Below are 25,515 nucleotides of genomic sequence, written 5' to 3'. Positions count from 1 at the left end.
TTAAGAATAACTGAATACACTAGCTTCTAATCTAGATGGAATTTAGTGAACCAAGAGACAGTATAAATAGACCTTTGCTATAGCAAACTAGCAATCTGCAAGCCTTGTTATCTGTTAAAAGAAAAAAAAAAAGAGAAGAGTATATGCAAGTGTTGTGTGCTCAGTAAAGCTCAGTGTTGTTAAACTGTTAAATCCAAGGCTTAATTCATATTATGCCTAAATTCAGGTTCTAAAATACTTGGCAGATAATATTAACTGCTGGTGTGTTGGAGGGATGGGGATGGATGGATATCACACCTATGCAAGAATGCTTTGGAATTTTTTAACTTGAAAGTAAAATTATTAAAGTTGATTTTAAATCGACAAAGCATAAGTATGAAGTCAATTAAGATAAAGGTAAAGCAAAATTTAAAAACTACCTAGGCTTATCTCAGTTTACCTTCAGAACAATCCTATGTAAGTTCCCAATTTCAGAAGCTGTTTTCCCCAAACCATACAGCAAGTAAGTGATAGAATTAAACTGATCATTATTATACTCTTTATTTTTGGAAGTCACAAAGAATTTGACTATGATTATATGTAGGTCCACAGATTGCTGTGGACTTCACAGGTACAGCCTGAATAAAACCAAAGATGTCACTGCAGTTCTGGAATCCTGTTTTCCCCTTATGGTTTGCAAAATAAATGTCAATAGATGTTCTTCATATACAAACCGGAACTCAGTAGTTCTATTTTCAGTTATTCCGAATGTATGTAAAAGAGTATCGAAGGAAGAGGAAATTAAACAAAGAAATTAAAGCAATTTAGACCTTCAGAGTCAGTTCAGTGAAGTTTTGTGGGAGAATAATTGTTTTTGTGTGTTTTTATTCAAATAGATTGAATTCATTGTTTATTAGTTGAGATGGAGAAAAAGAAAACCACCCATCTCTCGATTGTGTTCATTTTTCTATCAAAAAGAAAATTATAATTTGTGGCAAGACAGAATGCCAACAGACAAATATGGAGGATTATCAGATCTCCAAATAAATATACTTGCCACTCTTCTTACAAAGGCATTCAGCAAAATGAATAGATGAGATCCATGTCAGGTGTAAAAAATGTAAAATCCCCTCACCTGCCATGAGATATCCTGGATTACTTAGGAAAATTCTGTTGACTAAACTAGATGCTGCAAGAAGACAACCAACATGAGGCCTCTTATGCCAGAACTGGTTTATTAATATTTATTGTAATGAATTGGCATATGTGATTGTGGGAGTTAACTAGGCCACTCTGAAATTTGCCGGTAGATTGTAGTCCACAGGTGGAATTTCTTCTTCTTCAAGGAAACCTCAGTTCTGTTCTCAAAGCCTTTCAATGGATTGGATCAGACCCACCCTAATTATCCAGGCTAATCTCCTTTACTTAACGTCAACTGATTATAGATACTAATCACATCTACAAAATAACTTCTACAGCAACACCAACATTAGTGTTTGATTGATTAGCCTAACCAGGTTGACACATAGAACAGACCATCACATCATATTAATTGAATAGAGGATGAAAGTTGCATGATTTCTTCAGGAGATGCATACATATACACAGATACACGCTTTCAGTAAACTTGGACTAGATGTCCTGTTCTGGTAAAGTGTATCTACAAAAACAAAAACAGAACCTAGAGATAATGGTGAAAGACTAAAAGCTTTCCCAGTAGGGTCAGGAGTAAGAAAACGATGTCCGCTCTCACCACTTTTTTCAATACTGTAAGGAGGTCCTACAGAAATTGTCTATAGATTTCTAGGACTCAGGGTGGAGTGTGGAGAGGAATGAGGTATGACTTCTACTGGGTAAGGGTTTCTTTTGGGCTTATAAAAATGTACTGAAGTTAGATTGTGGTATTGGTTGCACAACTATTTAAATATAGAATAAAGCACTGAATTGTACACTTACACTTCTTATTCTTATAAGAATAACTTATAAGAATAAGTTCTTATTCTTAGTTGGTTGAGCAGACAACTTGTTCAAAATAATAACAATAATTTATCCAATTATGTACCTATGTTTATGTATGCTTGTATGTGAATGAAATGAATGAGAGCAATGATGAATAGGAGGTGTGATTTAGTTTTTTTTTTATTTTTAAGATTTTATTTATTTATTGGACAGAGGGAGTCACAGCAAGAGGGGAAACACAAAGAGGAGGAGTGGGAGAGGAAGGTTCAGGCTTCCTGCTGAGCAGGGAGCCCAGTGCAGGGCTCCATCCCAGGACCCTGGGACCATGACCTGAGCCTAAGACAGCTGCTTAATGACTGAACCCACCCAGGTGTCCCTAGGGTTATTTTTTTATTATAAAGAATTGTGTGTGAAGAAGATTGGATAGTTCTAATTTTAATTTTTTGAGGAACATCTATACTGTTGATCCAGCAATCCCACTTCTGGGTGTATGTCCAGAGGAAATGAAAACAGGATATTAAAGAGATATCTGCACTCTCGTATTTATTTCAGTATTATTCAAAATAGACAGGATATAGAAATAATGTAAATGTCTGTCAACAGTTGAATGGATAAACAAGAGGTGGTGCATATATACAATGTAATATTGTTTGGCCATGAAAAGGAAGAAAAACCCTGCTGTTTGCAACTACAGGGATGAACCTTGAGGAGATTATGCTAAGTGAAATAAGTCAGAGAAATACTGTATGATCTTATTTATATGTGGAATCTAAAGAAAACCCCAAACTTGTAGATACAGAGAGTTAGAAAGGTGGTTACCAGTGGTTGAAGGGTGGGGAAATGTGGGGATTTTGGTCAAAGTGTACAAACTTCCAATTAGAAGATAAATTCTGGGGATATAATGTAGAGCAATATGATTATAGTTAACATTAAAGTACTATATATTTGAAAGTTGTTAAGAGACTAAATCTTAAATGTTCTCACCACAAAAAAGCAATGGTAATTATATGACATGAGGAAGGTATTAGCTAACCCTACAGAGCATAGAATTGAGTCTTTATTCTGCTTTGTTTATGATAATGATACTTTTATTGATAAAATTTATTGTACATGGTAATATATCAATTCTATAGCCAAAGTATGGAAACTTTCACTATTTTAATCTAAAATGTCCATACCACTATTAAATCAGTCAGTCATAATGCTCCAAAATAAAGATCACATTATAACTAATGCTAGGTTACATTCTTAATTTTTTTGCAAAAAGATTTCCATTTCACAATGACCAATATAAACTGTTACCTTAAATATAAATGAGTCAATAAATAAAGTGATATTATGTATATTTCATTTGTCATTTTTATGTTATTAAAGGAGAGTTATTTTTGTCTTGAAGCATTATACATCTTAATTCTCTAGTCCGTTTTTAGAGCTTGAAATGTATGTGTTAGCAGCAGAGAAAGATGTCAACTTTCTCTAAATCACTGAATACTACTTTTTTAAAGATTTATTTATTTTTTTGAGGGGGGCTTTGTGTGGGGAGAGAGAGAGAAAGAGAATCTCAGGCAGACTCTTGAGTGCAGAGCCCACTGTGGAGGTCATTCTCATGACCCTGAGATCATGACCTGAGCCATGACTCAGGGTGCCAGGGAGCCATGACTGGGTGGCTCAGCCGGTTAAGCGGCTGACTCTTGATTTCCGCTCAGTCATGATCTCGGGTTCCTGGGATCGAGTCCCATGTAGGGCTCTGTGCTCAGTGGGGAGTTGACTTATGTGTTTCTTTCCCTGTCCTTCTGCCCTTACTTGTGCATGCACTCTCTCTTTGAAATAAATAAATCTTTAAAATATAGTTCATATGTAAGATTATTGTAAATGATATTTGTAATACAATATATTGAGAAACATGGTTGGATGAAGATTCAATCAGAGTGAAAGATAAGCCTTTTAAGAACAGTATTTATTTTGGTGCCACTAAGAGAAAGTCTAAACTTTGGTGAAGATAAATTCCCCTAGGCTTTGGTGTAGTGAAGGAAGTGCAATAATGTTTAGACTTGGAGGAATCAACCAAGAAGGAGCTGTCTGCTGTGTCCAGCAAGTGAAGATGGTGGAGCTCAGCCCAGGGAGGACAATCCCTGCATCATCTGGACTCCATGCAAACAGAGGTTGAGATGGATGAACACAGACTGGCAGGTGGGAGGCTTGAATAAAGGGAGGGAACAGTATTGCTTTAGGACTCAGGCTTCTGGGGAACAGACCAACAGGGTTTGGCTCTTGGTCTCCAGGCAGGTTAGGAGAAGCTCCTTGTGGTGTGGTGAATCTTATAATCTGTTCTGGAACACTTTTAGCATCTCCACCATTTGCTCTTCTTGTTTTCACTGTTTGGATCTCTCTTCCTTCAGTTCTTGAACCAGAGGATTTAGTGCCTACATCAGTGTCATGTTGGTCTTCTTCACCTTTCTGGAAGAGTCTGTAAGGCTGGGTATATTAAGTGACTCTTTCTCTTGTCTGACGTTCTCTAAAAGATGATTCATTTCCTGTATACTCCTCTTTAGCCTCACAAAGCTTGCCAGTGATTTGACATTTTCCTCAATCCCCGCAGCCAGTGTTTCTGCCAACTGCTTTTCACGTCGTACATAAAGGCAACTTCTAACTGATGGAAAAAGTCCGAATATAAATAATAGGCCCACTGATAAGCTTATGACAGGCAGACACACAACAGTCTTCCACTGGAGGCTGTGGATTTGAGTCACTGGGAAGCAGCTCTACTACCACCTCACCCAGCTTCCCAAAAATCAGCCCAAAGCCAAACTCCAGAGAGAATGGCAGCACCTCCAAGGCACTGCTCTATCACAGGACTCTGTCTGGTCCACTTTGGTTCATAGCTCCGCCAGACCCCAGAGAACTCAACTAGCTACTGGCAGTCTGGAATGGTAGATAAATGGTAGGTTTTTTGGGAGGGAAGGGGGAAGTTTATATATAAAAAAAATGTGCTTGTCTTTATTACTGTCTAATTTTCCTTATTTCCTTATCAATGTAAAATTAAAACATAATGAAATATGCCAAAATTGAGTTTATGTCTTGACAAAATGTTAAAACTTTATAACCAGCTGCAATATCCAAAAACTTTATCAGTACACAGATCATATTTGCTAATAGAGAACTCTCTTGTGTAACATTTCAGTTAATACACACTCACCCTCAATACATGCAGCTCTGAGCTCTGATGCAACTGCTGTTGTGGGTTAAACCTACATTAATCTCAGTGTGGTGTGACCCTCCTCGAAGACCAGTTCAGGTCCCTGCCACAATAGGTCCCTATAGTTTGGAGTTGTAAAATTCAGCCAGCTGGTTGAGATAGAGCCCAAAGTGCACTGGGCTTCTCCAGGCAGACAAGCAACCGGGACACAGTGTGTAAGCAGTGATCTGAAAAATACCTAGGATACATGAATTTATTTGCTCTTCTTGGAGTGCTTTCCTAACAGCAGAAAACATGAACTCCCCTCTACAGGGACAAAGGAGTTGACTACAGCACTAACACTAGTTGCCTACATTGCTTACACCAAGTATTAAGCAGAACACTCTTGGGAAAGTGTGCCCAAGAATCAGTGCAGTGTGTTGCTCCTCCAGAAAACCAGCAAAAAGCCCCCCACGCTCCACACCTACTGGCCATAAAGTTCTGCAAAGCTTTAGCTCTAGTGGAAATAGCATCAGGTCTATTTTAAGAAGCAGAGCAGAGCACATCATATTAAAATTCACTGGCCAAGGTCCAAACATTCCTCACTGCAGGCAAGAAGTAACTCTGGAGAGGACTGATCTGAGGGGTTGAGTAGCCATATCACAGCAGCAAAGTGCACACAGCATACACTAGAGACAATTCTTGAAGCACCAGGCCCTGGACATTATATGATCTCTTCATAAAGCCATTATTTTCAGGAGCAAGAAACCTAATAGGCTTTCCTAACACACAAGAAGACAGAGACTTAGACAAAATGGCAAGATGGAGTAATTCACCCCAAAAGAAAGAACAAGAAAAGGTCACTGCCAGGAATTTAATTGAAACAGATATACATAATATGCCTAATCCATAATTTAAAGAAACAATCATAACAATACAAGTTGGGCTTGAGAAAAGCATAGAATACACCAGGGAGTCCCTTACCATAGAAACAAAGGACCCAAAAACTAGTTAGACCCTAATGAAAATGGAATAACCAAGATTTAAAAGTGACTGGATATAATGACCACAGAATGGAAGAAGCAGAGGAATGAATAAATGATACAGAAGATAGAATTATAAAAAATAAGGAAGCTAATCAAAAGAGGGAAAGAAAAGTCTTGAATGATGAAGGTAGACTAAGGGCACTCAGTGACTCCATCAAATGTATTAACTTCCATATCATAGGAATCCCAGAAGAAGAAGAGAAAGAAAAGGGGTCAGAAGGTTTATCTGAGCAAATTATAGCTGAAAACTTCCCAAATATGGGGAAGGAAACAGACTTCCAAATCCACAGAGTACACCCATCAAAATTAACAAAAGCAGGCCAACACCAACACATATTGTAGTTTAATTTGCAAAATACAAAGATTAAAAAAATCCTAAAAGCAGCAAGACAAAAGAAGTCCCTAACTTACTAGGGAAGACAGAAAAGGTTGGCAGATCTCTCTATAGAAACTTGGCAGGCCAGAAGAAAGGGGTATGATATAGTCATCATGCCAGTGGGAAAAATCTGCAGTCAGGAATACTCTATCCAGCAAGGCTATTGTTCAGAATAGAAGGAGAAATAAAGTTTCCCAGATAAACAAAAACTAAAGGAGTTTATGACTACTAAACCAAAACTGCAAGAAATATTAAAGGAGACTCTCTGAGTGGGAAAGAAAGAAAAAGTGACAAAGACTAGAAAGGAACAGAGAAGATCTTTAGAAACAACAACGAGACCTGTAATAAAATGGTACTAAATTCATGTGTATCAATAATTACTCTGAATGTAAGTGGGCTAAATGCTTCAATCAGAAGACATAGGATGTCAGAATGGATAAAAAAACCAAGACCCATCTATATACTATCTACAAGAGACTTATTATAGACCTAAAGACACCTGCAGAATGATAGGGAGTGGATACAGAAACATTTATCATGCAGATGGATGTCACTGGAAAGTCAGAGTAATAATACTTATATCAGACAAACTAGATTTAAACACAAGACTGTAATAGAGATGAAGAAGGGCACTATATCACAAGAAAGGAGACTATCCAACAAGAAGATCTAACAATTGTATATTTATGACCCCACCTTGGAAGCATCCAAGTATATAAAATAATTAAATACAAACATAAAGGAACTCATTGGTAATAATACAATAATAGGAGGGGACTTTAACGATCCACTTACATCAGTGGAGAGATTATCTAAGCAGAAAATTAACAAGGAAACAATGGCTTTGAATGACACACTGGACCAGATGGACTTAATATATTCAGAACATTTCATCCAAAAGCAGAAGAATACACATCCTTTTCAGGTGCACATGGGACATTCTCAGGAATAGATAACATATTAGGTCACAAGTCAGGCTTCAACAAGTACAAAAAGATTGAGAGCATACTGTGCATATTTTCTAACCACACTATGAAACTTGAAGATAACCACAAGAAAGAAACTTGGAAAGACCACAAATAAATGGAGGTTGTTAAAGAAAGTCCTATTAAAGAATGAATGGGTCAACCAGGATATCAAAGAAAAAAATAAAAAATACATGGAAACAAATGAAAATGGAAATAAAATTACCTAAAACCCCTGGGATGCAACAAAAGCAGTCATAAGAGGGAAGTATATACCAATAAAGGCCTGCCTCAAGAAGCAAAACAAATCTCAAATACACAGCCTATCCTTAGGTTAAAGGAGCTAGAAAAAGAACAAGTGAAGCCTAAAGTCAGCAGAAGAAGGGAATTAATTAAGATTAGAGCAGAAATAAATGATATAGAAATAAAAGAACCCAGTGAAAGAGATCAATGAAACCAGGAGCTGGTTCCTTGGAAAAATTTATAAAATTGATAAACTCCTATCCAGACTTATCAAAAATAAAGGAGAAAGGACCCAAATAAAGTCACAAATGAGAGAGGAGACATCACAACAAATGCCACAGAAATACAACCAATTATAAGAGCATATTATGAAAAATTATATTCCAGCAAATTGGACAATCTGGAAGAAATGGTTAAATTACTCAAAATAACTATCAAAACTGAAAAAGGAAAAATAGAAAACTTGAAGAGACCAATAACCAGCAAGGAAATTGAATAGGTAATAAAAAATCTTTCAGCAAACAGAAGTCCAGGTCTGGATTGCTTCCCAGGTGAATTCTACCAAATATTTGAAGAAGATTTAATATCTATTCTTTTCAAACTGTTTAAAAAAAAATAGAAGTGGAAGGAAAACTTCCAACATCATTTTATGAAGCCAGCGTTACCCAGATTGCAAAACTGGACAAAGACTTCACTAGAAATGAGAACTACAGGCCAATATCCCTGATGAATATGAATGCAGAAATTCTCAACAAAATACTAGCAAATTGAATCCAACAGCACATTAAAAGGATCATTCACCACAATCAAGTGGGATTTTTTTTAATTCCCACCAATAAGTGTGATTTTCACCAATAAGTGTAGTTCAATATTTGCAAATCAATCAATGTGATATAGCATATTAATAAAAGAAAGGATATGACCCCCTATGATCCTCTCAATAGATGCAGAAAAGAGATCAACAAAGTACACCATGCATTCTTGGTAAAAACCCTAAATGAAGTAGAGATAGAGGGAAGATATCTCAGCACCATAAAGGCCATATACAAAAGACCCACAGCTAATATTCTCAATGGGGAAAAACAGAAATTTTCCTCTATGATCAAGAGCAAGAAAAGGATGTACACTCTTACCACTGTTAGTTAACACAGTACTGGAAGTACTAACCTCAGCAATCAGACATCCAAAAGATGTAAAAGGCACCTAAATCAACAAGGAAGAAGTCAAACTTTCACTCTTTGTAGGTGCCATGATATTGTATACAGAAAACCCAAAAGACTCCATCAAAAATCTGCTGGAACTGATAAATGAGTTCAGTAAAGTCATAGAATACAAAATCAACATATAGATTACATTTCTACACACCAATAATGAAACATTAGAAAGAGAAATTAAGGAATCCATCCCACTTAACATTGCATGAAACCCATCAGATATCTTGGAATACATCTAACCAAAGAGGTGAAAGACTTGAACTCTGAAAAGTATAAAACACTGGTGAAAGAAATTAAAGAAGACACAAAGAAATGGAGAGATATTCCATGCTCATGGATTAGAAGAAAAAATATTGTTAAAATGTCTCTACTGCCCAAACCAATGTACACATTTAACGTAATCCATCTCACAATACTATCAGCATTTTCCCCAGAACTAGAACAAACAATCCTTGAAGAGCTGGAGACATCACACTGTGGACTTCCAACTTATATGACAAAGCTGTAATGATCAAAACAGTATGGTACTGGCACAAAACCAGACACACACATCAGTGGTACAGAAAAGAAAACTCAGAAATGAACCCACAACTATGTGCTAGTAATCTTCAACAAAGCAGGAAAGAATATCCAATGGGTAAAAGATAGTCTCTTCAACAAATGGTTTTGGGAAAACTGGACAGCCACATGCAAAAGAATGAAACTGTACCACATTCTTATACCATACACAAAAATAAATTCAAAATGGATGAAACACCTAAATGTAAGACAACGTAAGACAGGAAATCATCGAAATCTTAGAGGATAACACTAGCTGTAATCTCTTTGATATCAACCATAGCAGCTTCTTACTAGAGAAATCTGAGGCAGGGGAAACAAAAGCAAAAATAAACTGTTGGGACTTCATCAAGATAAAAAGCTTCTGCATATCAGAGGAAACAATGAACAAAATTAAAAGGCAATCTTCAGAATGGGACAGAATATTTGTAAATGATGTATCTGTTAAAGGATTAGTCTCCAAAGTTTATGAAAAACTTATCAGTCTCAAGACACAAAAAACAAATAATCCAGTTATGAAATGGACAGAAGACATGAGTAGACATTTTTCCAAAGAAGACAAACAGTTGGCTAATAAACAGATGAAGAGATGCTCAACATTATCCATCATCAGGGAAATACAAATCAAAACTGCAATGAGGTATCACCTCATACCTGTCGGAATGACTAAAATGAACAACACGGGAAGCAACAGATGTTGGTGAGGATGAAAGAAAGGGAACACTCTTTGACTGTTGGTTGGAATTTGAACTGGTTCAGCCACTCTAGAAAACAGTATGGGGGTTCCTTAAAAAGTTAATAATAGAACTGCCCTATTATCCAGCAATTGCATCATAAGGTATTTACCTAAAGGATACCAAAATACTGATTCAAAATGATAAATGCATCCCGATGTCTATAGCAGCATTATCAGCAATTGCCAAATTATGGAAGGAGCCCAGATGTGAAAGCACTGATGGATGGATAAAGAAGAGGTGGTGTATATATACAATGAAATATACTCAGACATAAAAAAGATTATCTTTCCATTTGCAATCATGTGGATGGAGATAGAGAGTATTAAGTGTAATAAGTCAGCTGGAGAAAGACAGGTACCATAAGATTTCACTCATATGTGGAATTTAAGAAATGTAACAGATGAACATAAGGAGAAAATAAGAGTAAGGCAAACCGTAAAAGGGACTTTTAACTATAGAGAACAAACAGGTTGTTGGAGGGGAGGCCTGTGGAAGGACGGGTTATATGGGTAATGAATTCTTAAGGAGGGCACTTTTGATGAACACTAGGTCTTTTATGTAAGCAATGAATGATAATTCAAACTATGCTTGAAACTAACACTACACTGTATGTTAACTAGCAGGAATTTGCATAAAAACTTGGAAGACAAAAAAGATCTGCAGGATTTAGGGGTGCCTGGCTGAGTCAGTGGTGTTTGTGACTCTTGGTCTTGGGGTAGTGAATTGGAGCCCCACATTGGGTGTAGAGATTCTTAAAAATAAAATCCTAAAAAATATTGAAAAAGAGAATCTCAAGGACTAAATGGTCTTTAAACCATCCATTCCAATTCTTCTTCATACTTGAAGATAAACTATAATGCATAATACAAAGAGTCAATTCAGATTTGTTTAAACCCTTCTAGTGATGGTAATGTAGTACTTCCTGGGGTTGTCCACTCTTTCTGGTTTGCTCTGACCAAATACAGATCCTTCCCTTTGAGTTCACTTCAGTGTCTCCTGGAAATACATACGTCTGAAGCTGTATCACATCAAAGTCAACCAGAAAAAAATCAATTAACAAGTATTTTTTAATAATGTTTATGTTATTCCAAGGCTAACCAGAAGTGTAAAATAACCTAGACAAGTGAGATAACATGAAAAATAAGTAAGTTAATTCTACAGACTGTATAAATTATCATAACTTTAATAAATATTAGGATTAGAAGATAACATCTATAAGATTGGTAAAAAGGGAAAGCAGAGGTGTCCAGAGTGAGATCATACAGTATGTGTTTTACTCTGTCTTATTTCACCTAGAGTAATGCCGTCAGGGTCCATCTATGTAGTAGAAGATATTGGGATTTCTTTCTTTCTCATAAGGACTAATATTCCATTATATATATGTATTCCATTATGTATGTGTATGTATACACATACATATAATGCACTGTATCTTTTTTATCCATTTAGTCATAGACAAGGTTGTTGCCAAATCTTCACTGTTGTAAATAATGCTGCAGTGAATATGGTTGTACAGATATCTTTCTAGGATCCTGACTTTGTTTCCTTTAGATATATATCTAGAAGTAGGTTTGCTGCATTATATAGTGGTTTTATTTTTTATTTTTTTAAGGTACCTCCATACTATTTTCCTCAGCGGTTGCACCAATTTATATTTCCACCAGTGGTGCACAAGTTTCCCTTTTTTCCACGTCCTCATGGAAGTCTCATTTCTCTCTCTCTCTCTCTCTTTTCTTTCTTTAAGTAATAGCCATTCTAATAGATGTGAGGTGATATACCATGTGGCTTTGATTTGCATTTCCCTGAAGATTAGTGATACTGAGCATCTTTTCGTATGTCTATCAGCCATTTGTATGTTTTTGGAAAAATGTTTATTCAGGTCCCCTGCCTATATATAAATCAGGTTGTTTGTTACTGAGTTTTGTGATCTCCTTATACATTAATCCCTTTGCTCTCATATCTAAAAAATCAACTTACATCTATAAAGTCTTCTTTAAGTTGGTAACAACTGAAGTTTGATCTCATTCTAAAACTCTATTTTTATGCTCCCACCATGTTTTGCTTTTGACATCACATTTTATATTTATCTTGTGTAACCTTAACTAATTATTGTAGTTACAGTTATTTTTACTACTTTTGTCTTTTAATGTTCATACTAGTTTATGTGACTAATCCACTATCTTCAACAAATATTTATCTTTACAGTGAGATTTATTCTTTATATGTTTTCTTGTTACTAATTAGTGTTCTTTCTTTTTAGCATAAAGAAGTCCTCTTAACATTTCTTGTAGGGCAAGTTTAATGATGATCAATTCCTTTAGCCTTTGCTCATCTGAAAAACTCTCTTATCTCTCCTTCAGTTCTGAATGATAACTTTGCCAGATAGAATATTCTTGATTGGAGGATTTTTTTTTTCTTTCAGCACTTTGAATATATTGTGCCACCTTTTTCTGACCTGCAAAGTTTCTGTTGAAAAATTTGCTGATAATCTTACAGGGGTTCCCTTGTACATAACAAGTTGTTTTGCCCTTGTTACTTTTAGCGTTCTCTCCTTGACTTTAATTTTGGACATTGTAATTATAATACATCTTGATGTGAGGTCTCTCTGAGTTTATCTTGTTTGGAACTCTCTGGAATTCCTGGAACTGAGTATATGTTTCCTTCCCCAGGTTAGGGAAGTTTTCTGCCATTATTTCTTCAAATAATCTTTCTGCTCCTTTTTGTCTCTCTTCTATTTTAGGGACCCTTACAATGCTAATTTTAGTCTCCTTGATGTTATCCTATTAGTCCTTAGGCTGTCTTCACTTTTTTTCATTGTTTTTTCATTTTGCAATTTGAGTAGATGAGTTCCACAGCCTTGTCTCTGAATTCACTGATATTTTCTTCTGCTTCATCTAGACTTCTGTTGAATCCCTTTCATGTATTTTTCAGTTCAGTTATTGTATTCTTCAGCTCTGTGACTTCTCTTTGGTACATCCTTATATTTTCTACCTTTTGTTGAAATTCTCGCTGTGTCCCTCTGTTTTCCCAAATTTGATGATTGCCTTTATGACCATTATTTTGGATTCTTTATCATGTAAATTATTTATCTCTGTTTCATTAAGGTTTTTTTTTGGAAGTTGTATCTTGTTCTTTTGTTTGGAACACATTCTGTTTCTTCATTTTGCTTAATCCTCTGTATTGGTTTCTTGAAGGGGTGGCCTTGTCTAGGAGATGAACCTTGTTGTTCAACATTTCCCTACCTCTTGGTTGTCTCTGAAACCTAGTGCTTATCCAAGAGGCCTATTATTTTTTTTTAATCTCACCCTGTATTTGAAGATGTACTAAGACCTGTGTTTGTTTCAAAAGGATGGATCTCAGTGAGCTTCTAAATTCAGGTTGATTGGAAGCCAGGCCCTCAGGCATTAGTTTCTAAATAATACAAATATATACAGTCCTATGGGACTACAAACACAGGCTCCACTAACCACCAACCCAGGTGATCTAGAGGTGTCCCCTTTGTTGCAGTTACAGAAATCAGGGCTCCAGGTGAGTGTATAAGCTCTTTCCTATTAGATACTGGTGAGCTACAGTGAAGCAGAGGGAGGGAAGTAGGATGGCATTTATCAGCCTCTGTTTCCTGATAGCTATTCCTTAGGCCCCTAAATGTGCACCAAACCTGAAGTCTGTCCCTCAGACGGAAGCTCCAGGACAGAAAATAGGCCTCTTTCATAAATAGAATGGGATGGTGTTTCACTGCTCTCTGTGTAGTGCCCTGGGACTAGTAGCTTATCAAGAACTATCTCTATAAGTGTTATAGTGTCATGGGACCCAAGAACACAAGCCCCTGGCCATGAGAGCCAGGTGATTAACGTATGTTCTCTGGGTGGCAGGCACAAAATTTGGAGCACCAGATGCATGTAAGACCTCTAGTTCAGGAAACAGTGACACTCTAGAGTGCAGCAGAAGGGGAGCATAAGGATAGTTCCCACCTTCTGGAGTCTCTAAAAAGTATTACCGTTAACTCTTTGATGTGTATTTACTTAGAATCCTGCCCTTCAGGCTGCAGTTGTGATTAGTTAATAGGCCTTTTTTATGAAAAGACTAAGTTCTTGGCTCTGTTGCCTCTTGATATGCCCTGGAGGTGGTAGCTGTTTAAAAGCTCTTTCTTTGTTGATTCAATCCTAAGGGACCCTTGAGTGTAAGCCCCGCTGGCAGCCAAAACCAGGCCTTGTAAATCTGTTCCCTGGTGGTGGCCACAAAAATCAGGGTGCCAGGTGAGGATATTATATAAGCTAATTCCCGGAATATACTGGTGCGCTATATTGAGGCAGAGAGAGAGAACACAAAGATGGTGTCTACCAGCCTATGTTCCCTGACAGCGCATAAATAGACCACAAGATACACATCAAATCAGAAGATTGCCCCTCAGGCCAAAGATCCTGGACAAACAAATAGGCCTCTTTCATAGGAAGACAGGTGGTATGTTTTAGTTTGCTGTCTGTGCAGTGCCCTGGGGGTGATAGCCTGCCAAGAACTGTCTCTTAGATTGTTACAGTCCTGTGGGACCCAGGAACAAAAACTCCCCTAGTCTTGAGAGCCAGGTGATCAAGGGATGTCCTCTGGGTAGCAACCACAAAAATCAGGGCATCAGATATGTGTAAAAGTTCCCTTTCAGGAAATGCTGGTGCTTTCAAGCATGGCAGAGGGAAAGCATGTAGATGGCTTGTACTGGTTATACCAAGACATAGGGGGGGAATAATGATGGTGCTCTCTGGAAAAAGGAAAAACAAAAAGAGAAAATAAAAAAAGAAAAATTTAAGAAAGAGATGATGCCCACTGACTATAGCAAGGCAGAACGAGAGTGTGAAAATGGTGCCTGCTAGTCTCCATCATGGAATATTCTAGCAGATGTCTATATATATGTGTGTGTTAAATTAGATGCCTGTTCCTTAGTCCTGCACTTTAATTTAAGCAAATGAGCCTCTTTCACTTACAGTCTGGGTACTGTCAGCTGCACTTGAGCTGGGCAGGTGAGTATAAGCTTCTGAACCCTTTAAGAGCCATTTCTCAGCTTGCTAATCTTGTGGGTTTGGTGGATGTTTTGGAGGTTCTTCTCTCAGGTTTAGGTCTTGAAAGTTGGGGTGCTTGAGGTGTGAGGTTCAAGCCCTTCATTCCTCAAGCAGATGCTCCAGGTTTTGAGTTTTCTCCTGTTTGGTGGCATGCTGTGTCAAGGATGGGGTTTATGGTGAGATTGTGTCCCAGTCTCCCCTAACTGCTGCATTGTGGTTTACTCTCATTTTTTCCAGTGTGTAGTTGTTGCTTGGCCACACTTGGTCTTTTTAGAGGAGTGTTCCATATGTAGCTGTAGACTCAGTGTGTCGATGACAAGAGGTGAGTTCAGGATATTCTTAAATAAGATCTAAGTGAAGGATGTCTTGTTGATGTCACTGTCAGAACTCTTAAACTCTATGTATAGCTTAAGTAAAGGAAATTAATTTATATTATTTAGAGATTAATTTCAAATATATTAAATTTTTATAGAGAGAAATTTGTCTACATTATTTTCCATAAATTAATAAGTTCCCAAAAGCAGTGATATTTTATACCAACATTTTTACACAATAATAGTATAGAAAAAAATCACCATTTTAATACCATTTGTAGCATATAAATTAGTACCAAAACATAGATAATGTTTTGTATTCAGAATATAAATAATTTTGAGTTCCCCATTGCATAGTAAATAGGAATTTTCATAGAAATATGAAAAACTGGGATGCCTGGGTGGCTCAGTTGGTTAAGCAGCTGCCTTCGGCTCAGGTCATGATCCCAGCGTCCTGGGATCGAGTCCCACATCGGGCTCCTTGCTCGTCAGGGAGCCTGCTTCTCCCTCTGCCTCTGCCTGCCATTCTGTCTGCCTGTGCTCGCTCTCTCTCCCTCTCTCTCTCTGACAAATAAATAAATAAAATCTTTAAAAAAAAAAAAAAAGAAATATGAAAAACTATTACTGGATCAAGTGTTCCTTAGAAAAAGTACTACTCAGACATGCAAAGTGATTCAAACTGTATTTCTTAAAATTGACAGAGTTTCCTCATAACTATGCATCTCAAAGACCACCAGCGAGAACAAACTTGCTGTTTGTTATCTAAAATTTTTCTTTTTAAAATGACTTCTTTTCCTTTTATAGTTTTCTAGTCTTTTTTATCACTCTTTCCATTAATTTCTCCATCTTGAGTAGCTATGGGGTTCTTGCACAGTAAGAGGGGTCTCAGATCTGATTGGGTGTCATTGGGAATCTTTCTGGGTCTTCTGTCTGTGGCCTCTGAGGTAACAGTATTACTTGTCAACCTGGCCTCATCCCCCCTTGCTGAAGTCTATAAACTGTCTCCTTCTTTATCCTTTCTCACTCCACAATTAGGACCTAATAGTTCCCTCCACTGGTTCGGTCCCACCACTCTTTCCCTGGTGCTGCATATTTTAACAAAGCCTGGCTCTCATTGATTTTTTTTTTTTTCCTCTCATTAATTTTTAGCTTTGGTAGTCTACTTTCAGCCTCTGTTCATGCATGTTTGTCTCTCTGGTATGGCAGCGTTGGACAGCTTATTTGCCAAAATATAATTATCCCCTTCAGATTCTTGAGAAATGGACCCTTTGCAAAACAGTCTCTTCTCTGGGTGTCAAATGGGAAATGTAGCAAAACTCCGTTTGCTTTTATTTCTTCAAGCTATCTAACAAATCTCTTCCCATGGGAATCTCGATTGGGTCAGGAGGTCAAGACATACTTCTTCCTTCACTTTCTACTCACTATCAGTTTATCAAGGCCAGGTTTTCCACATATCCTCCTATCTGGTTTTCCACTTCTCTTTCCTGAGGTGGCGTTTTACATGTCATCTTCTTAAGATATACATGGAACAGAGAGAGAGAAATTGATTGAGACTTAAGAAACAAAGTGTTACAAAGCATATTATGCCTTTTTTTTTTTTATCAACCTGCTGTAATATGAATTGATAAAATAAGACATGAAATAAGCCTTGCCAAACTCCCAAACATTTTGTGAATGTATCACAATTTCAATAAATTTTCATCTTTTTAATTTTCTATAACAGCTTTTAGCTATATAAATGGATTACAAGTTTGGAGTCTTCATTACAAATCCTTGAGTTTCTTATTTGTTTATACCTTCTCACTTTCTGCCTCTGGGTTTAAAACACATATCCTCAAGACAGAGATTTACAATAAATCTAAGACTCTCAGCTCCTAAAACAGTGTTCAGGGACTATGGACACTTGTTTATGGAGTAAATGAATAAGCTGAGAATATTGTGGTAACTCTCCAACACATTAACAACTACTTCCACACCAAGATTTCTACAGTAAGAAAGAAAAAGAAAATGAAAGAGAACTTTTGTTCTCTTTCAAAATATTCTGAATTAATCTTCAGTGAAAAGAACTGAAAGCATCCCATTATCATCTAGAAACAGCTTCTTTAGAGTATTCATAACCTGAGTAAATTCAATGTAGTAGTTCTAGAATTTACATTTACATTTACATCAAGCCTGCTTACTTTCAAAGTAGCTATTGCTCTGAGTCCCTTTCTTCATTTGCAAAATTCAGTTATTTATTCAGGTATTGGTCCTCTGTAAAGTGTTTTAATATTATAGGTAAAGTCCTGTATTGCTTAACATGTAAATAAAGGTCAAAAGAAAATTAGCCTTTATTATTAAATAGAATTTATCTAAGTGTTTATTTATATTCTTATCCTAACATGATGTCACATTGTGGTCCTTAGTAACTATAGAATATGTATTTTAGAGTTTACATAGCATTTTTACACATTGTTTCACTTGCTACTCTGTATAGCTCACATAGTATTCACAATTCTTGATAGTAAAACAAATAAATGGTAACTTTGCTATCACAGAATTACTTTGGTTAATTAAAAAACATAGCACAGACATTTTAACATAAGAAAAATTGAAATGGAGAAAGGAGGAGAGAATGGCCAGACATGTGGAAGGAGAGCTGTGGAATTAGAAAATGAAGATTGTTAAAGAAAAAAAAAAAAAAAAGTCTTTGTCTTCTCATTCACTAAAAAATGCAACAGTTTAGGAAACATTGATTCTTAACTTTGTAGGTAGCAAATATATATAGGGTCCAAGCTAAAAAGTTAGAGTGCTCAGCAAATATCAATTATGAAATGATGGTAAGTAAATACCAAGTATAAAATGAAACCCTAACCAAACTCTGACTAGACTGTTGGTAAAGGCTGATAATTGACTGTTCATAATTGTTGAACCATACACTTAACCTTGACTAATAAGTGCCATTAGCAGTTTAATATCAACTAAGAAGGCAAGGTACATTCACTTGCAGACACTGTTTCAGAAATTGCAAGCATTGTAAAATGACTTTTTGGGAAATGCATTAAAAAACAATCATTACTTTGTGCTTGGACACACAATGTATAAAGATATAATTTTGTGACATTAACAACCAAAAGGTGTTGGGGACAGTTTTAAATGATCAGAGGTATGTGTGTTATGGAAGTGAAGCTGACAAAATTAGGTTTTTTTTTTTTTTAAGATTTTATTTATTTGTTTGACAGAGAGAGGGAGATCACAAGTAGGCAGAGAGTCAGGCAGAGAGAGAGGGGGAAGCAGGCTCTCTGCTCAGCAGGGATGCTGAGGCAGATGCGGGGCTCGATCCCAGGACCCTGGGATCGTAACCTGAGCCAAAGGTTAAACCTGAGTGGCTTAATCCACTGAGCCACCCAGGCACCCCCAAATTAGGGTTTTGTAACTTTGGAATATTAATGTAATCCCTATAGTAACCACAAAGAGAATAGTAATAGAACATATACAATATGAAATGCAAAAAGAATTAAAATGTTTCACTATAAAAAATATCAACTACACAAAGAGGCAGTAATGCAGGAAATGAGGTACAACAAGCTATAAGACATATAGAAAACAAATAGCAAATGACAGAAGCAAATCACTCCATATCAGTAATTACTTTAAATGTAAACAAATTGAATTACCTAATCAAAAGACAGGTATTGGTAAGTATAAAAAGATGACAGATATATATGGTATCTACAAAGACTCACTAAGGTGCAAAGATAAAATTGGCTGAAAGTAAAAGGATGGGAAAAAATACTCCTTGCAAATGGTAACCAAAAGGGAGCAGGGGTAGCTATCCCAAATTAGACAAAATATACTGTATTAAGAAAAGTTCAAAGAAGTACACTATATATTGATAAAAAGATTCAATACAGTAAGAAGGTTAAATTATAAACATTTATACACCTAATAGCAGACCAGTAAAATATATAAAGCAAAAATTAAAGGATTGATGGGAGAGATAGATATTTCTATAATGATAATGATTGCAGTATCCCACTTACAATAATGGATAGAATGACCAGACATATAAATAAGGAAATAGTGGACTTGAACAGCACAATAAACCAAGTAGATCTGACCAATATTTATAGACAACTGAACCCAACAACAGTAGTACATACATTCTTCTTAGGTGCACAGGGGACATTCTCCAGGATAGACTGTCATGTCACAAATTAGGTCTCAGTATATATAATAGGACAGATATCATACAGAGTTATCTTCTTTGACCACAGAAAGATAAAGTTAGAAATCATTAACAGAAGGGAAATTGTAAAATTAGCACATTTGTGGAAATTAAAGAACACATTCTTTTTTTTTTTTTTTTTAAGATTTTATTTATTTATTTGACAGAGATCACAAGTAGGCGGAGAGGCAGGCAGAGAGAGAGGAGGAAGCAGGCTCCCCGCTGAGCAGAGAGCCCGATGTGGGGCTCGATCCCAGGACCCTGGGATCATGACCTGAGCCGAAGGCAGAGGCTTTAACCCACTGAGCCACCCAGGCGCCCCTAAAGAACACATTCTTAATCAGTGAATTGAAGAAGAGATAAAAAGAGAAATTAGAAAATACTTAGAGATGAATGGAAATGAAAGCTTAACATACCAAAATATATGTGATGCAAAGAGGGCAGTGCTAAAATGAAAATTTATAACTATAAATGCTTACATTAAAAAAGATAAAATATCTTAAAGCAATGAAATATCTTAAAGAGCTAGAAAAAGAATGAAGTAAACCCTCAAAGCCAGCAGAAGGAAGGAAATAATAAAGATTAAAGTAGAAAGAAATTATATAAAGAATAGAAAAACAATCGAGAAAGTCAACAAAACCAAAAGTTGTTCTTTGAAAACATCAAAAGTGAGAAACCTTCAGCAAAATTATCTAAGAAAAAGAGAAAAGAGGATTATAAGAGAGTATTATGAATAGTTGTAACACAACCTGACAAGCTAACTTATATAAAAGAGTCAAATTTCCTAGAAGCACAATGACCATTCCTCATAATCCTAAGAAATGATAACATATGTCTAACTTAAGGTGGGAATGTAAATTGGTATGTGAATTATGAGAAACAGTATGGTAGTTCCTTAAAAAATTAAAATTAAATTAAATTAAAAATATAACTGCTATATGATCAAGCATTTCCACTTCTGGGTATTTATTATTGAGACTCATTATTTATTTGGATTGTCTTCCCCGTATGTTAAATGAATCTTCAGAGTTGCCATATTCTATGTATGGTACATGAACTTTCCATCCTGGTTTTCATTATTTTGATGGAAATATAGATATAGATGGAAATATTCTTTGTGAGGAAGTGCTCCCTCCCCTCAAATATGAGCTGTGGAAAACTAGGGATTGGTAAGAATGGTGTGGAAAGATAAAGGTGTGGAAGTGTTTTTCAGTTCTAGCATGAAATCATTGACTAGCCCTGGGCTTCTCTCGTAGATTGTAACATGCTCTGTCAGCTGAAGACTGATTTGTTGTTAAGTCAGAAATGCATGAATGAATAAGGTATGAACATAAAGATAGAACATTTTGTTATGCAAGTATAAGTGGAAACCTCTGACTGCCAGTGTCACATTATTCTCTGAGGCCCAATAAATGTAGAGAAGTGGAAAAGGGAAAAGGACCAGAGGGAATGATTTATGATAAAATACTAGTTAAATTATATATGGATGCCTTGGCCAAACTCGAAGTAGTGTGGGAAGTGAGTAGAAATGGATCATATATTTTACTCCACTCAGTGCCAACTCAAATGTTCACACTGAAATTGCTTGGGGAAATGAAAAATTATGTGCTCCAATGCTACAATAAGGATGGTCACAGTCCTGCCATATTTGAAAATGTGGTGAAAGTGACATTCTATCACTGATTTTACATGTGCGTTGTCTCGTTGGCTAGGTTGTAAACTGTGAAACAAGTATGTGTTTTCTCTTACACAAGGTTTAAAACTTCCTTTGATTTGATATATTCTTTCCCTTTGTCAATCAACCTTATTCATCACTGAATTTTTTTTTACATTTCACAAATTCTCAAATTCTCTTTCAATTTCAGCTGTTATTCTCACCTTACAGAAATTATCATTGAAAGTTCTTTTTCTAATTATCTGATCTTGATTAGGGTTAAAGCTTAAAAAAAGTGCCAATTTGCATATTGAGAATTTTCTTCTAAAGGATAATTATTTTGTGACCCCATTTTTAATAATGGGAACACAGTCTACATGAATTTTTTGTAGCAGGAACTACTTCGTTTAGTCAAAGTGTTCCATAGATCAGGTATATTTTGATTTGGCATGCATGCTTTGGCCAGACAAAAGGTTTGGCACAGTTTTGCATGTAAGAGATAAAACTCTAAGATCAGAGTATATGGGTTTCCTATCACAGCCACACCATTTCCTACCTCTGTGATTTGAGGTAAGTTAATTAACTTCTAAGAGCCTCCATTTACTCATCTGTAATATAGAGATAATTCTACCTATGTAGTTATGTAATACAAGAATATCTGGCATATGGAAATAATAAAAGTTTAGCTATTATTAAATGGATTCCTGAAAATCAAATAAAGAAGTGGAAATAATGGTGGTATCCCTCAGTTATTTTAATTTATCTTAAGAAGAAATAAGTCAATGAGAAATCACCCAGCTCTAAATAGAGACTAAAGGTGGGAGATGGGATTAACTAAAGAAGATTGACTCTCATCCAAGTCTTGGGACTGCCATACTATTTATTGGGTTTATCCAAATGGTAATCTGATTCTAAACTTGACACTTGTAACTTTCCTTTATTAATATCATCTCTTCTACCAGTTACATTCTTATAGAGGAAGACAATCTACAGGTTGAAATAAATCTTCTCCAGGGGCAGAGGTCTAGGGACAGATGTGGTTGGCACCATCACTCTGTTTTATCTTATTTATGTTATTTTTAGTATTATTACTGGCTACACAAAAAATATGCTACTTTTTTTCACTTTTTGCTGCTTTTGATTGAGCATCATGTATGCTTTTGTTTTTAATGCATGAACGCAATAATTGGGATTGAAATAAGCCGCCTAAAAATTCCCCAGAATAGTCCATAAGCCATTTTTAAGCATGCTTCATGCCTGGTTTATTACATCATCATAATTGATATCCTGTATTTTTCTCAGTTCTCCTACATGACTCTGGCTTGATCCTGACCCATCCATTAATCTCAAGGCCAGACATTACAACTGGGCTATCATCCTATCATCTTCACCTTTACTTTGATAAATGTTCCTATATTCTCATAATACTTTGTCATCTCTTCTTCATCCTCACTGTTGCAACAGACAACTAATTGGTTTTCCTGTTGGGGATTTTGTACTCTTTCATTCTGTTCACTGAACTTTTGTCGTAGTGGTTTTGCAAATGCCTTCTTGATCAAGTTACTGTCCTGTAAATATTTTTAAAACATTTAATAAAGTAAAAACTCCTTAGTGTATCAAAATAAATGATTATTGATTTGTTTCCATTTATCAGCCTTATTCTCAGATGTGCTCTTCTTTGGGTGTTACATTTAGTTTCCCAAATAGGTGTATGTGTTTTAATGACTCTGATGAGATTTGGGTCATTTCTCTCTCTGTGCTTGGAATGCTAACAGGGATGAGCCTGGTTGGGGTGTCTGCCTTGAGGTTAATGAGTGAGTGCATGATGGAGGAGTATTGTATAGGGATATTATAGTGCTAATGTAGTGAACTAGGTTTGAAGTATTTTCCAGACTGGCTTACAAGCTAATTTGAGGAAGGAATAATTAACTTTTAAGACTTCACTTAAACCCCTGATATTTAGTATTTCCCCCCCTAACATTCTGTACCCATCCGTAGGCTTAGTCACTACTACCTCTGAGCCTCAGTTATATTTTATACAAAATGTCTCTCAAAGTAATTTTTTATGTTTTTTGTTTTTCTCTTTTGATTCCTGTTGTTAATTTGACGTGTTGACTTGAATAAAATACAGTAAGATATTTGGTCAAGCATTATTGTAGTAATTGGTGTGAAAGCATTGTTAGATAAGATTAATATTTAAATCAGGTTTTGAGTAAAGCAGATTTTTCTGCATAATGTGGATGGGGTGGGCCTCATTCAATTAGTTGAAGGCCTTAGTAGAAAAAGACTCATCTCCCTGGAAGAAGGAGCAGCTTTTCTAGCCAATAACCTTTGACTCAAACAGCAACTCTTCCATGGGTCTCCATCCTGCTGGCCTATGCTACAGGTTTTGTATTTGTCAAACATCTGCAGTCATGAGCCAATTTTAAAAATTCTGTCTCCCTGTTTGCCTCTCTCTATGTATCTATCTCTATCATCTTTCTATCTTACTTGCTCTCTTCTCTGTAAACCTAATACATTCCCTAAAGGCAGCTTGAGGACAGGGCTATGACCTTTCATCTTTCTATCATCTAGCATTTTGCCTGGTATTCAAACTGATAAATAATGAAGCTATTCATTTAATAAAATATCATTCACATTAACATTTTTAACCTGCCTCTTTCATCAGTTATCTTTAGTGTTTAATTATCTGCTCAAATAACTGCTAACATATCTCACTGGTGTCCTATTCCCTCAACATTAGATGATGAGTCCTCTCTCTTCTATTTTATGCTTTTAAACTAACACCAGAGGGGCACCTGGGTGGCTCAGTGGGTTGGGCCTCTGCCTTCTGCCCAGGCCATGATCCCAGGGTTCTGGGATCGAGCCCCACATCGGGCTCTGTTCGGCAGGGAGCCTGCTTCTCCCTCTCTCTCTGCCTCCCTCTCTGCCTACTTGTCATCTATCTGTCAAATAAATAAATACATAAAAATAAATAAATCTTTAAACTAACACCAGAAACTTCTATACATTAGTCACCCATTAGCCAGAGGGATATGTTCCAAGACCCTTTGTGAATTCCTGTAAATACGGATAGTACCAAACCCCAGATACACTGTGTTTTTTCCTGTACATACATACCTATGATAAAGTTTAATTTATAAGTCAGGCACAGTAAGAGAGAGATTAGTAACAATAACTAAAAATAGAATAATTATAACAATATACTGTAATAAAAGTTGTGTGAATGTGGTTTCTCTTTCTCCTCAAAATCTTATACTGTACTCACTCTTTTTCTTCTTGTGATGATGTGAAATGATAAAATACCTCTGTGATGAGACGAAGTGAGGGGAATGTAGGTATTGTGAAAGTAACATTAAGCTATTATTGACTTTTTTTTTTTAGTGTTCCAGGATCTTTTCTTAAAAAATTAATTTAATTTAATTTTTTTTTAGTGTTCCAAAATTCATTGTTTATGCACCACACCCAGTGCTCCATGCAATACGTGCTTTCCTTAATTCCCACTACCAGAATCACCCAATCCAGACCCCTCTCCGCTCCAAACCCCTCAGTTTGTTTCTAAGAGTCCACAGTCTCTAATGGTTCATCTCCCTCTCCAGTTTCCCCCAACTCACTTCTCTTCTCCATCTCCCAATGTCCTCTGTGTTATTCCTTATGTTCCATAAGTAAGTGAAACCATATGATAATTGACTCTTTCTGCTTGACTTATCTAACTTAACATAATCTCTTCCAGTCCTGTCCATGTCAGGAGAGTCTTCTGCTTCCAGACCTGGATAATGGGGATAATGAAACCATGGATAATGGGGGCACTATTGTAGTGCCCCCTTCTTCCATTACATAAACACTGTGCTCTGAGCACCTGCTTTGTTCATTGTACCTTAACATACTTTGTACATTCTTCTCCTCTGCCTTTGCTCAGGCTCTCATCCTTGCAGGGATATCTTTCACAACATCCATCTAGAGAATTTTGCCTCCACTTAATCCCATCTTCTCTGAGACATTTTCTCTTTCAATTCAGTTCTAAAGATCTATCTTCT

The 25,515-nt window shown here is 36.3% G+C and overlaps 1 protein-coding gene across 1 annotated transcript in view; it reads right to left on the bottom strand.

The window, feature by feature from the left end:
• Window positions 1–24,055, bottom strand: part of LOC111156780 (actin-related protein 2/3 complex subunit 3-like) — a 105,992-nt gene extending 81,937 nt beyond the window's left edge. The window contains 2 exon segments of the mRNA XM_022517849.1: window positions 22,870–23,046; window positions 23,969–24,055. Coding sequence (XP_022373557.1) covers window positions 22,870–23,046; window positions 23,969–24,055 — 264 coding nt within the window.
• Between the last annotated feature and the right edge of the window lie 1,460 nt (window positions 24,056–25,515).

This window comes from Enhydra lutris, unplaced genomic scaffold (assembly GCF_002288905.1).
Source record: "Enhydra lutris kenyoni isolate GAN:26980312 unplaced genomic scaffold, ASM228890v2 scaffoldscaffold49, whole genome shotgun sequence".
Classification (NCBI taxonomy): domain Eukaryota; kingdom Metazoa; phylum Chordata; class Mammalia; order Carnivora; family Mustelidae; genus Enhydra; species Enhydra lutris.
The sequence above is the reverse complement of the archived record's forward strand: the minus strand, read 5'-3'. Positions and strand labels throughout refer to the sequence as shown.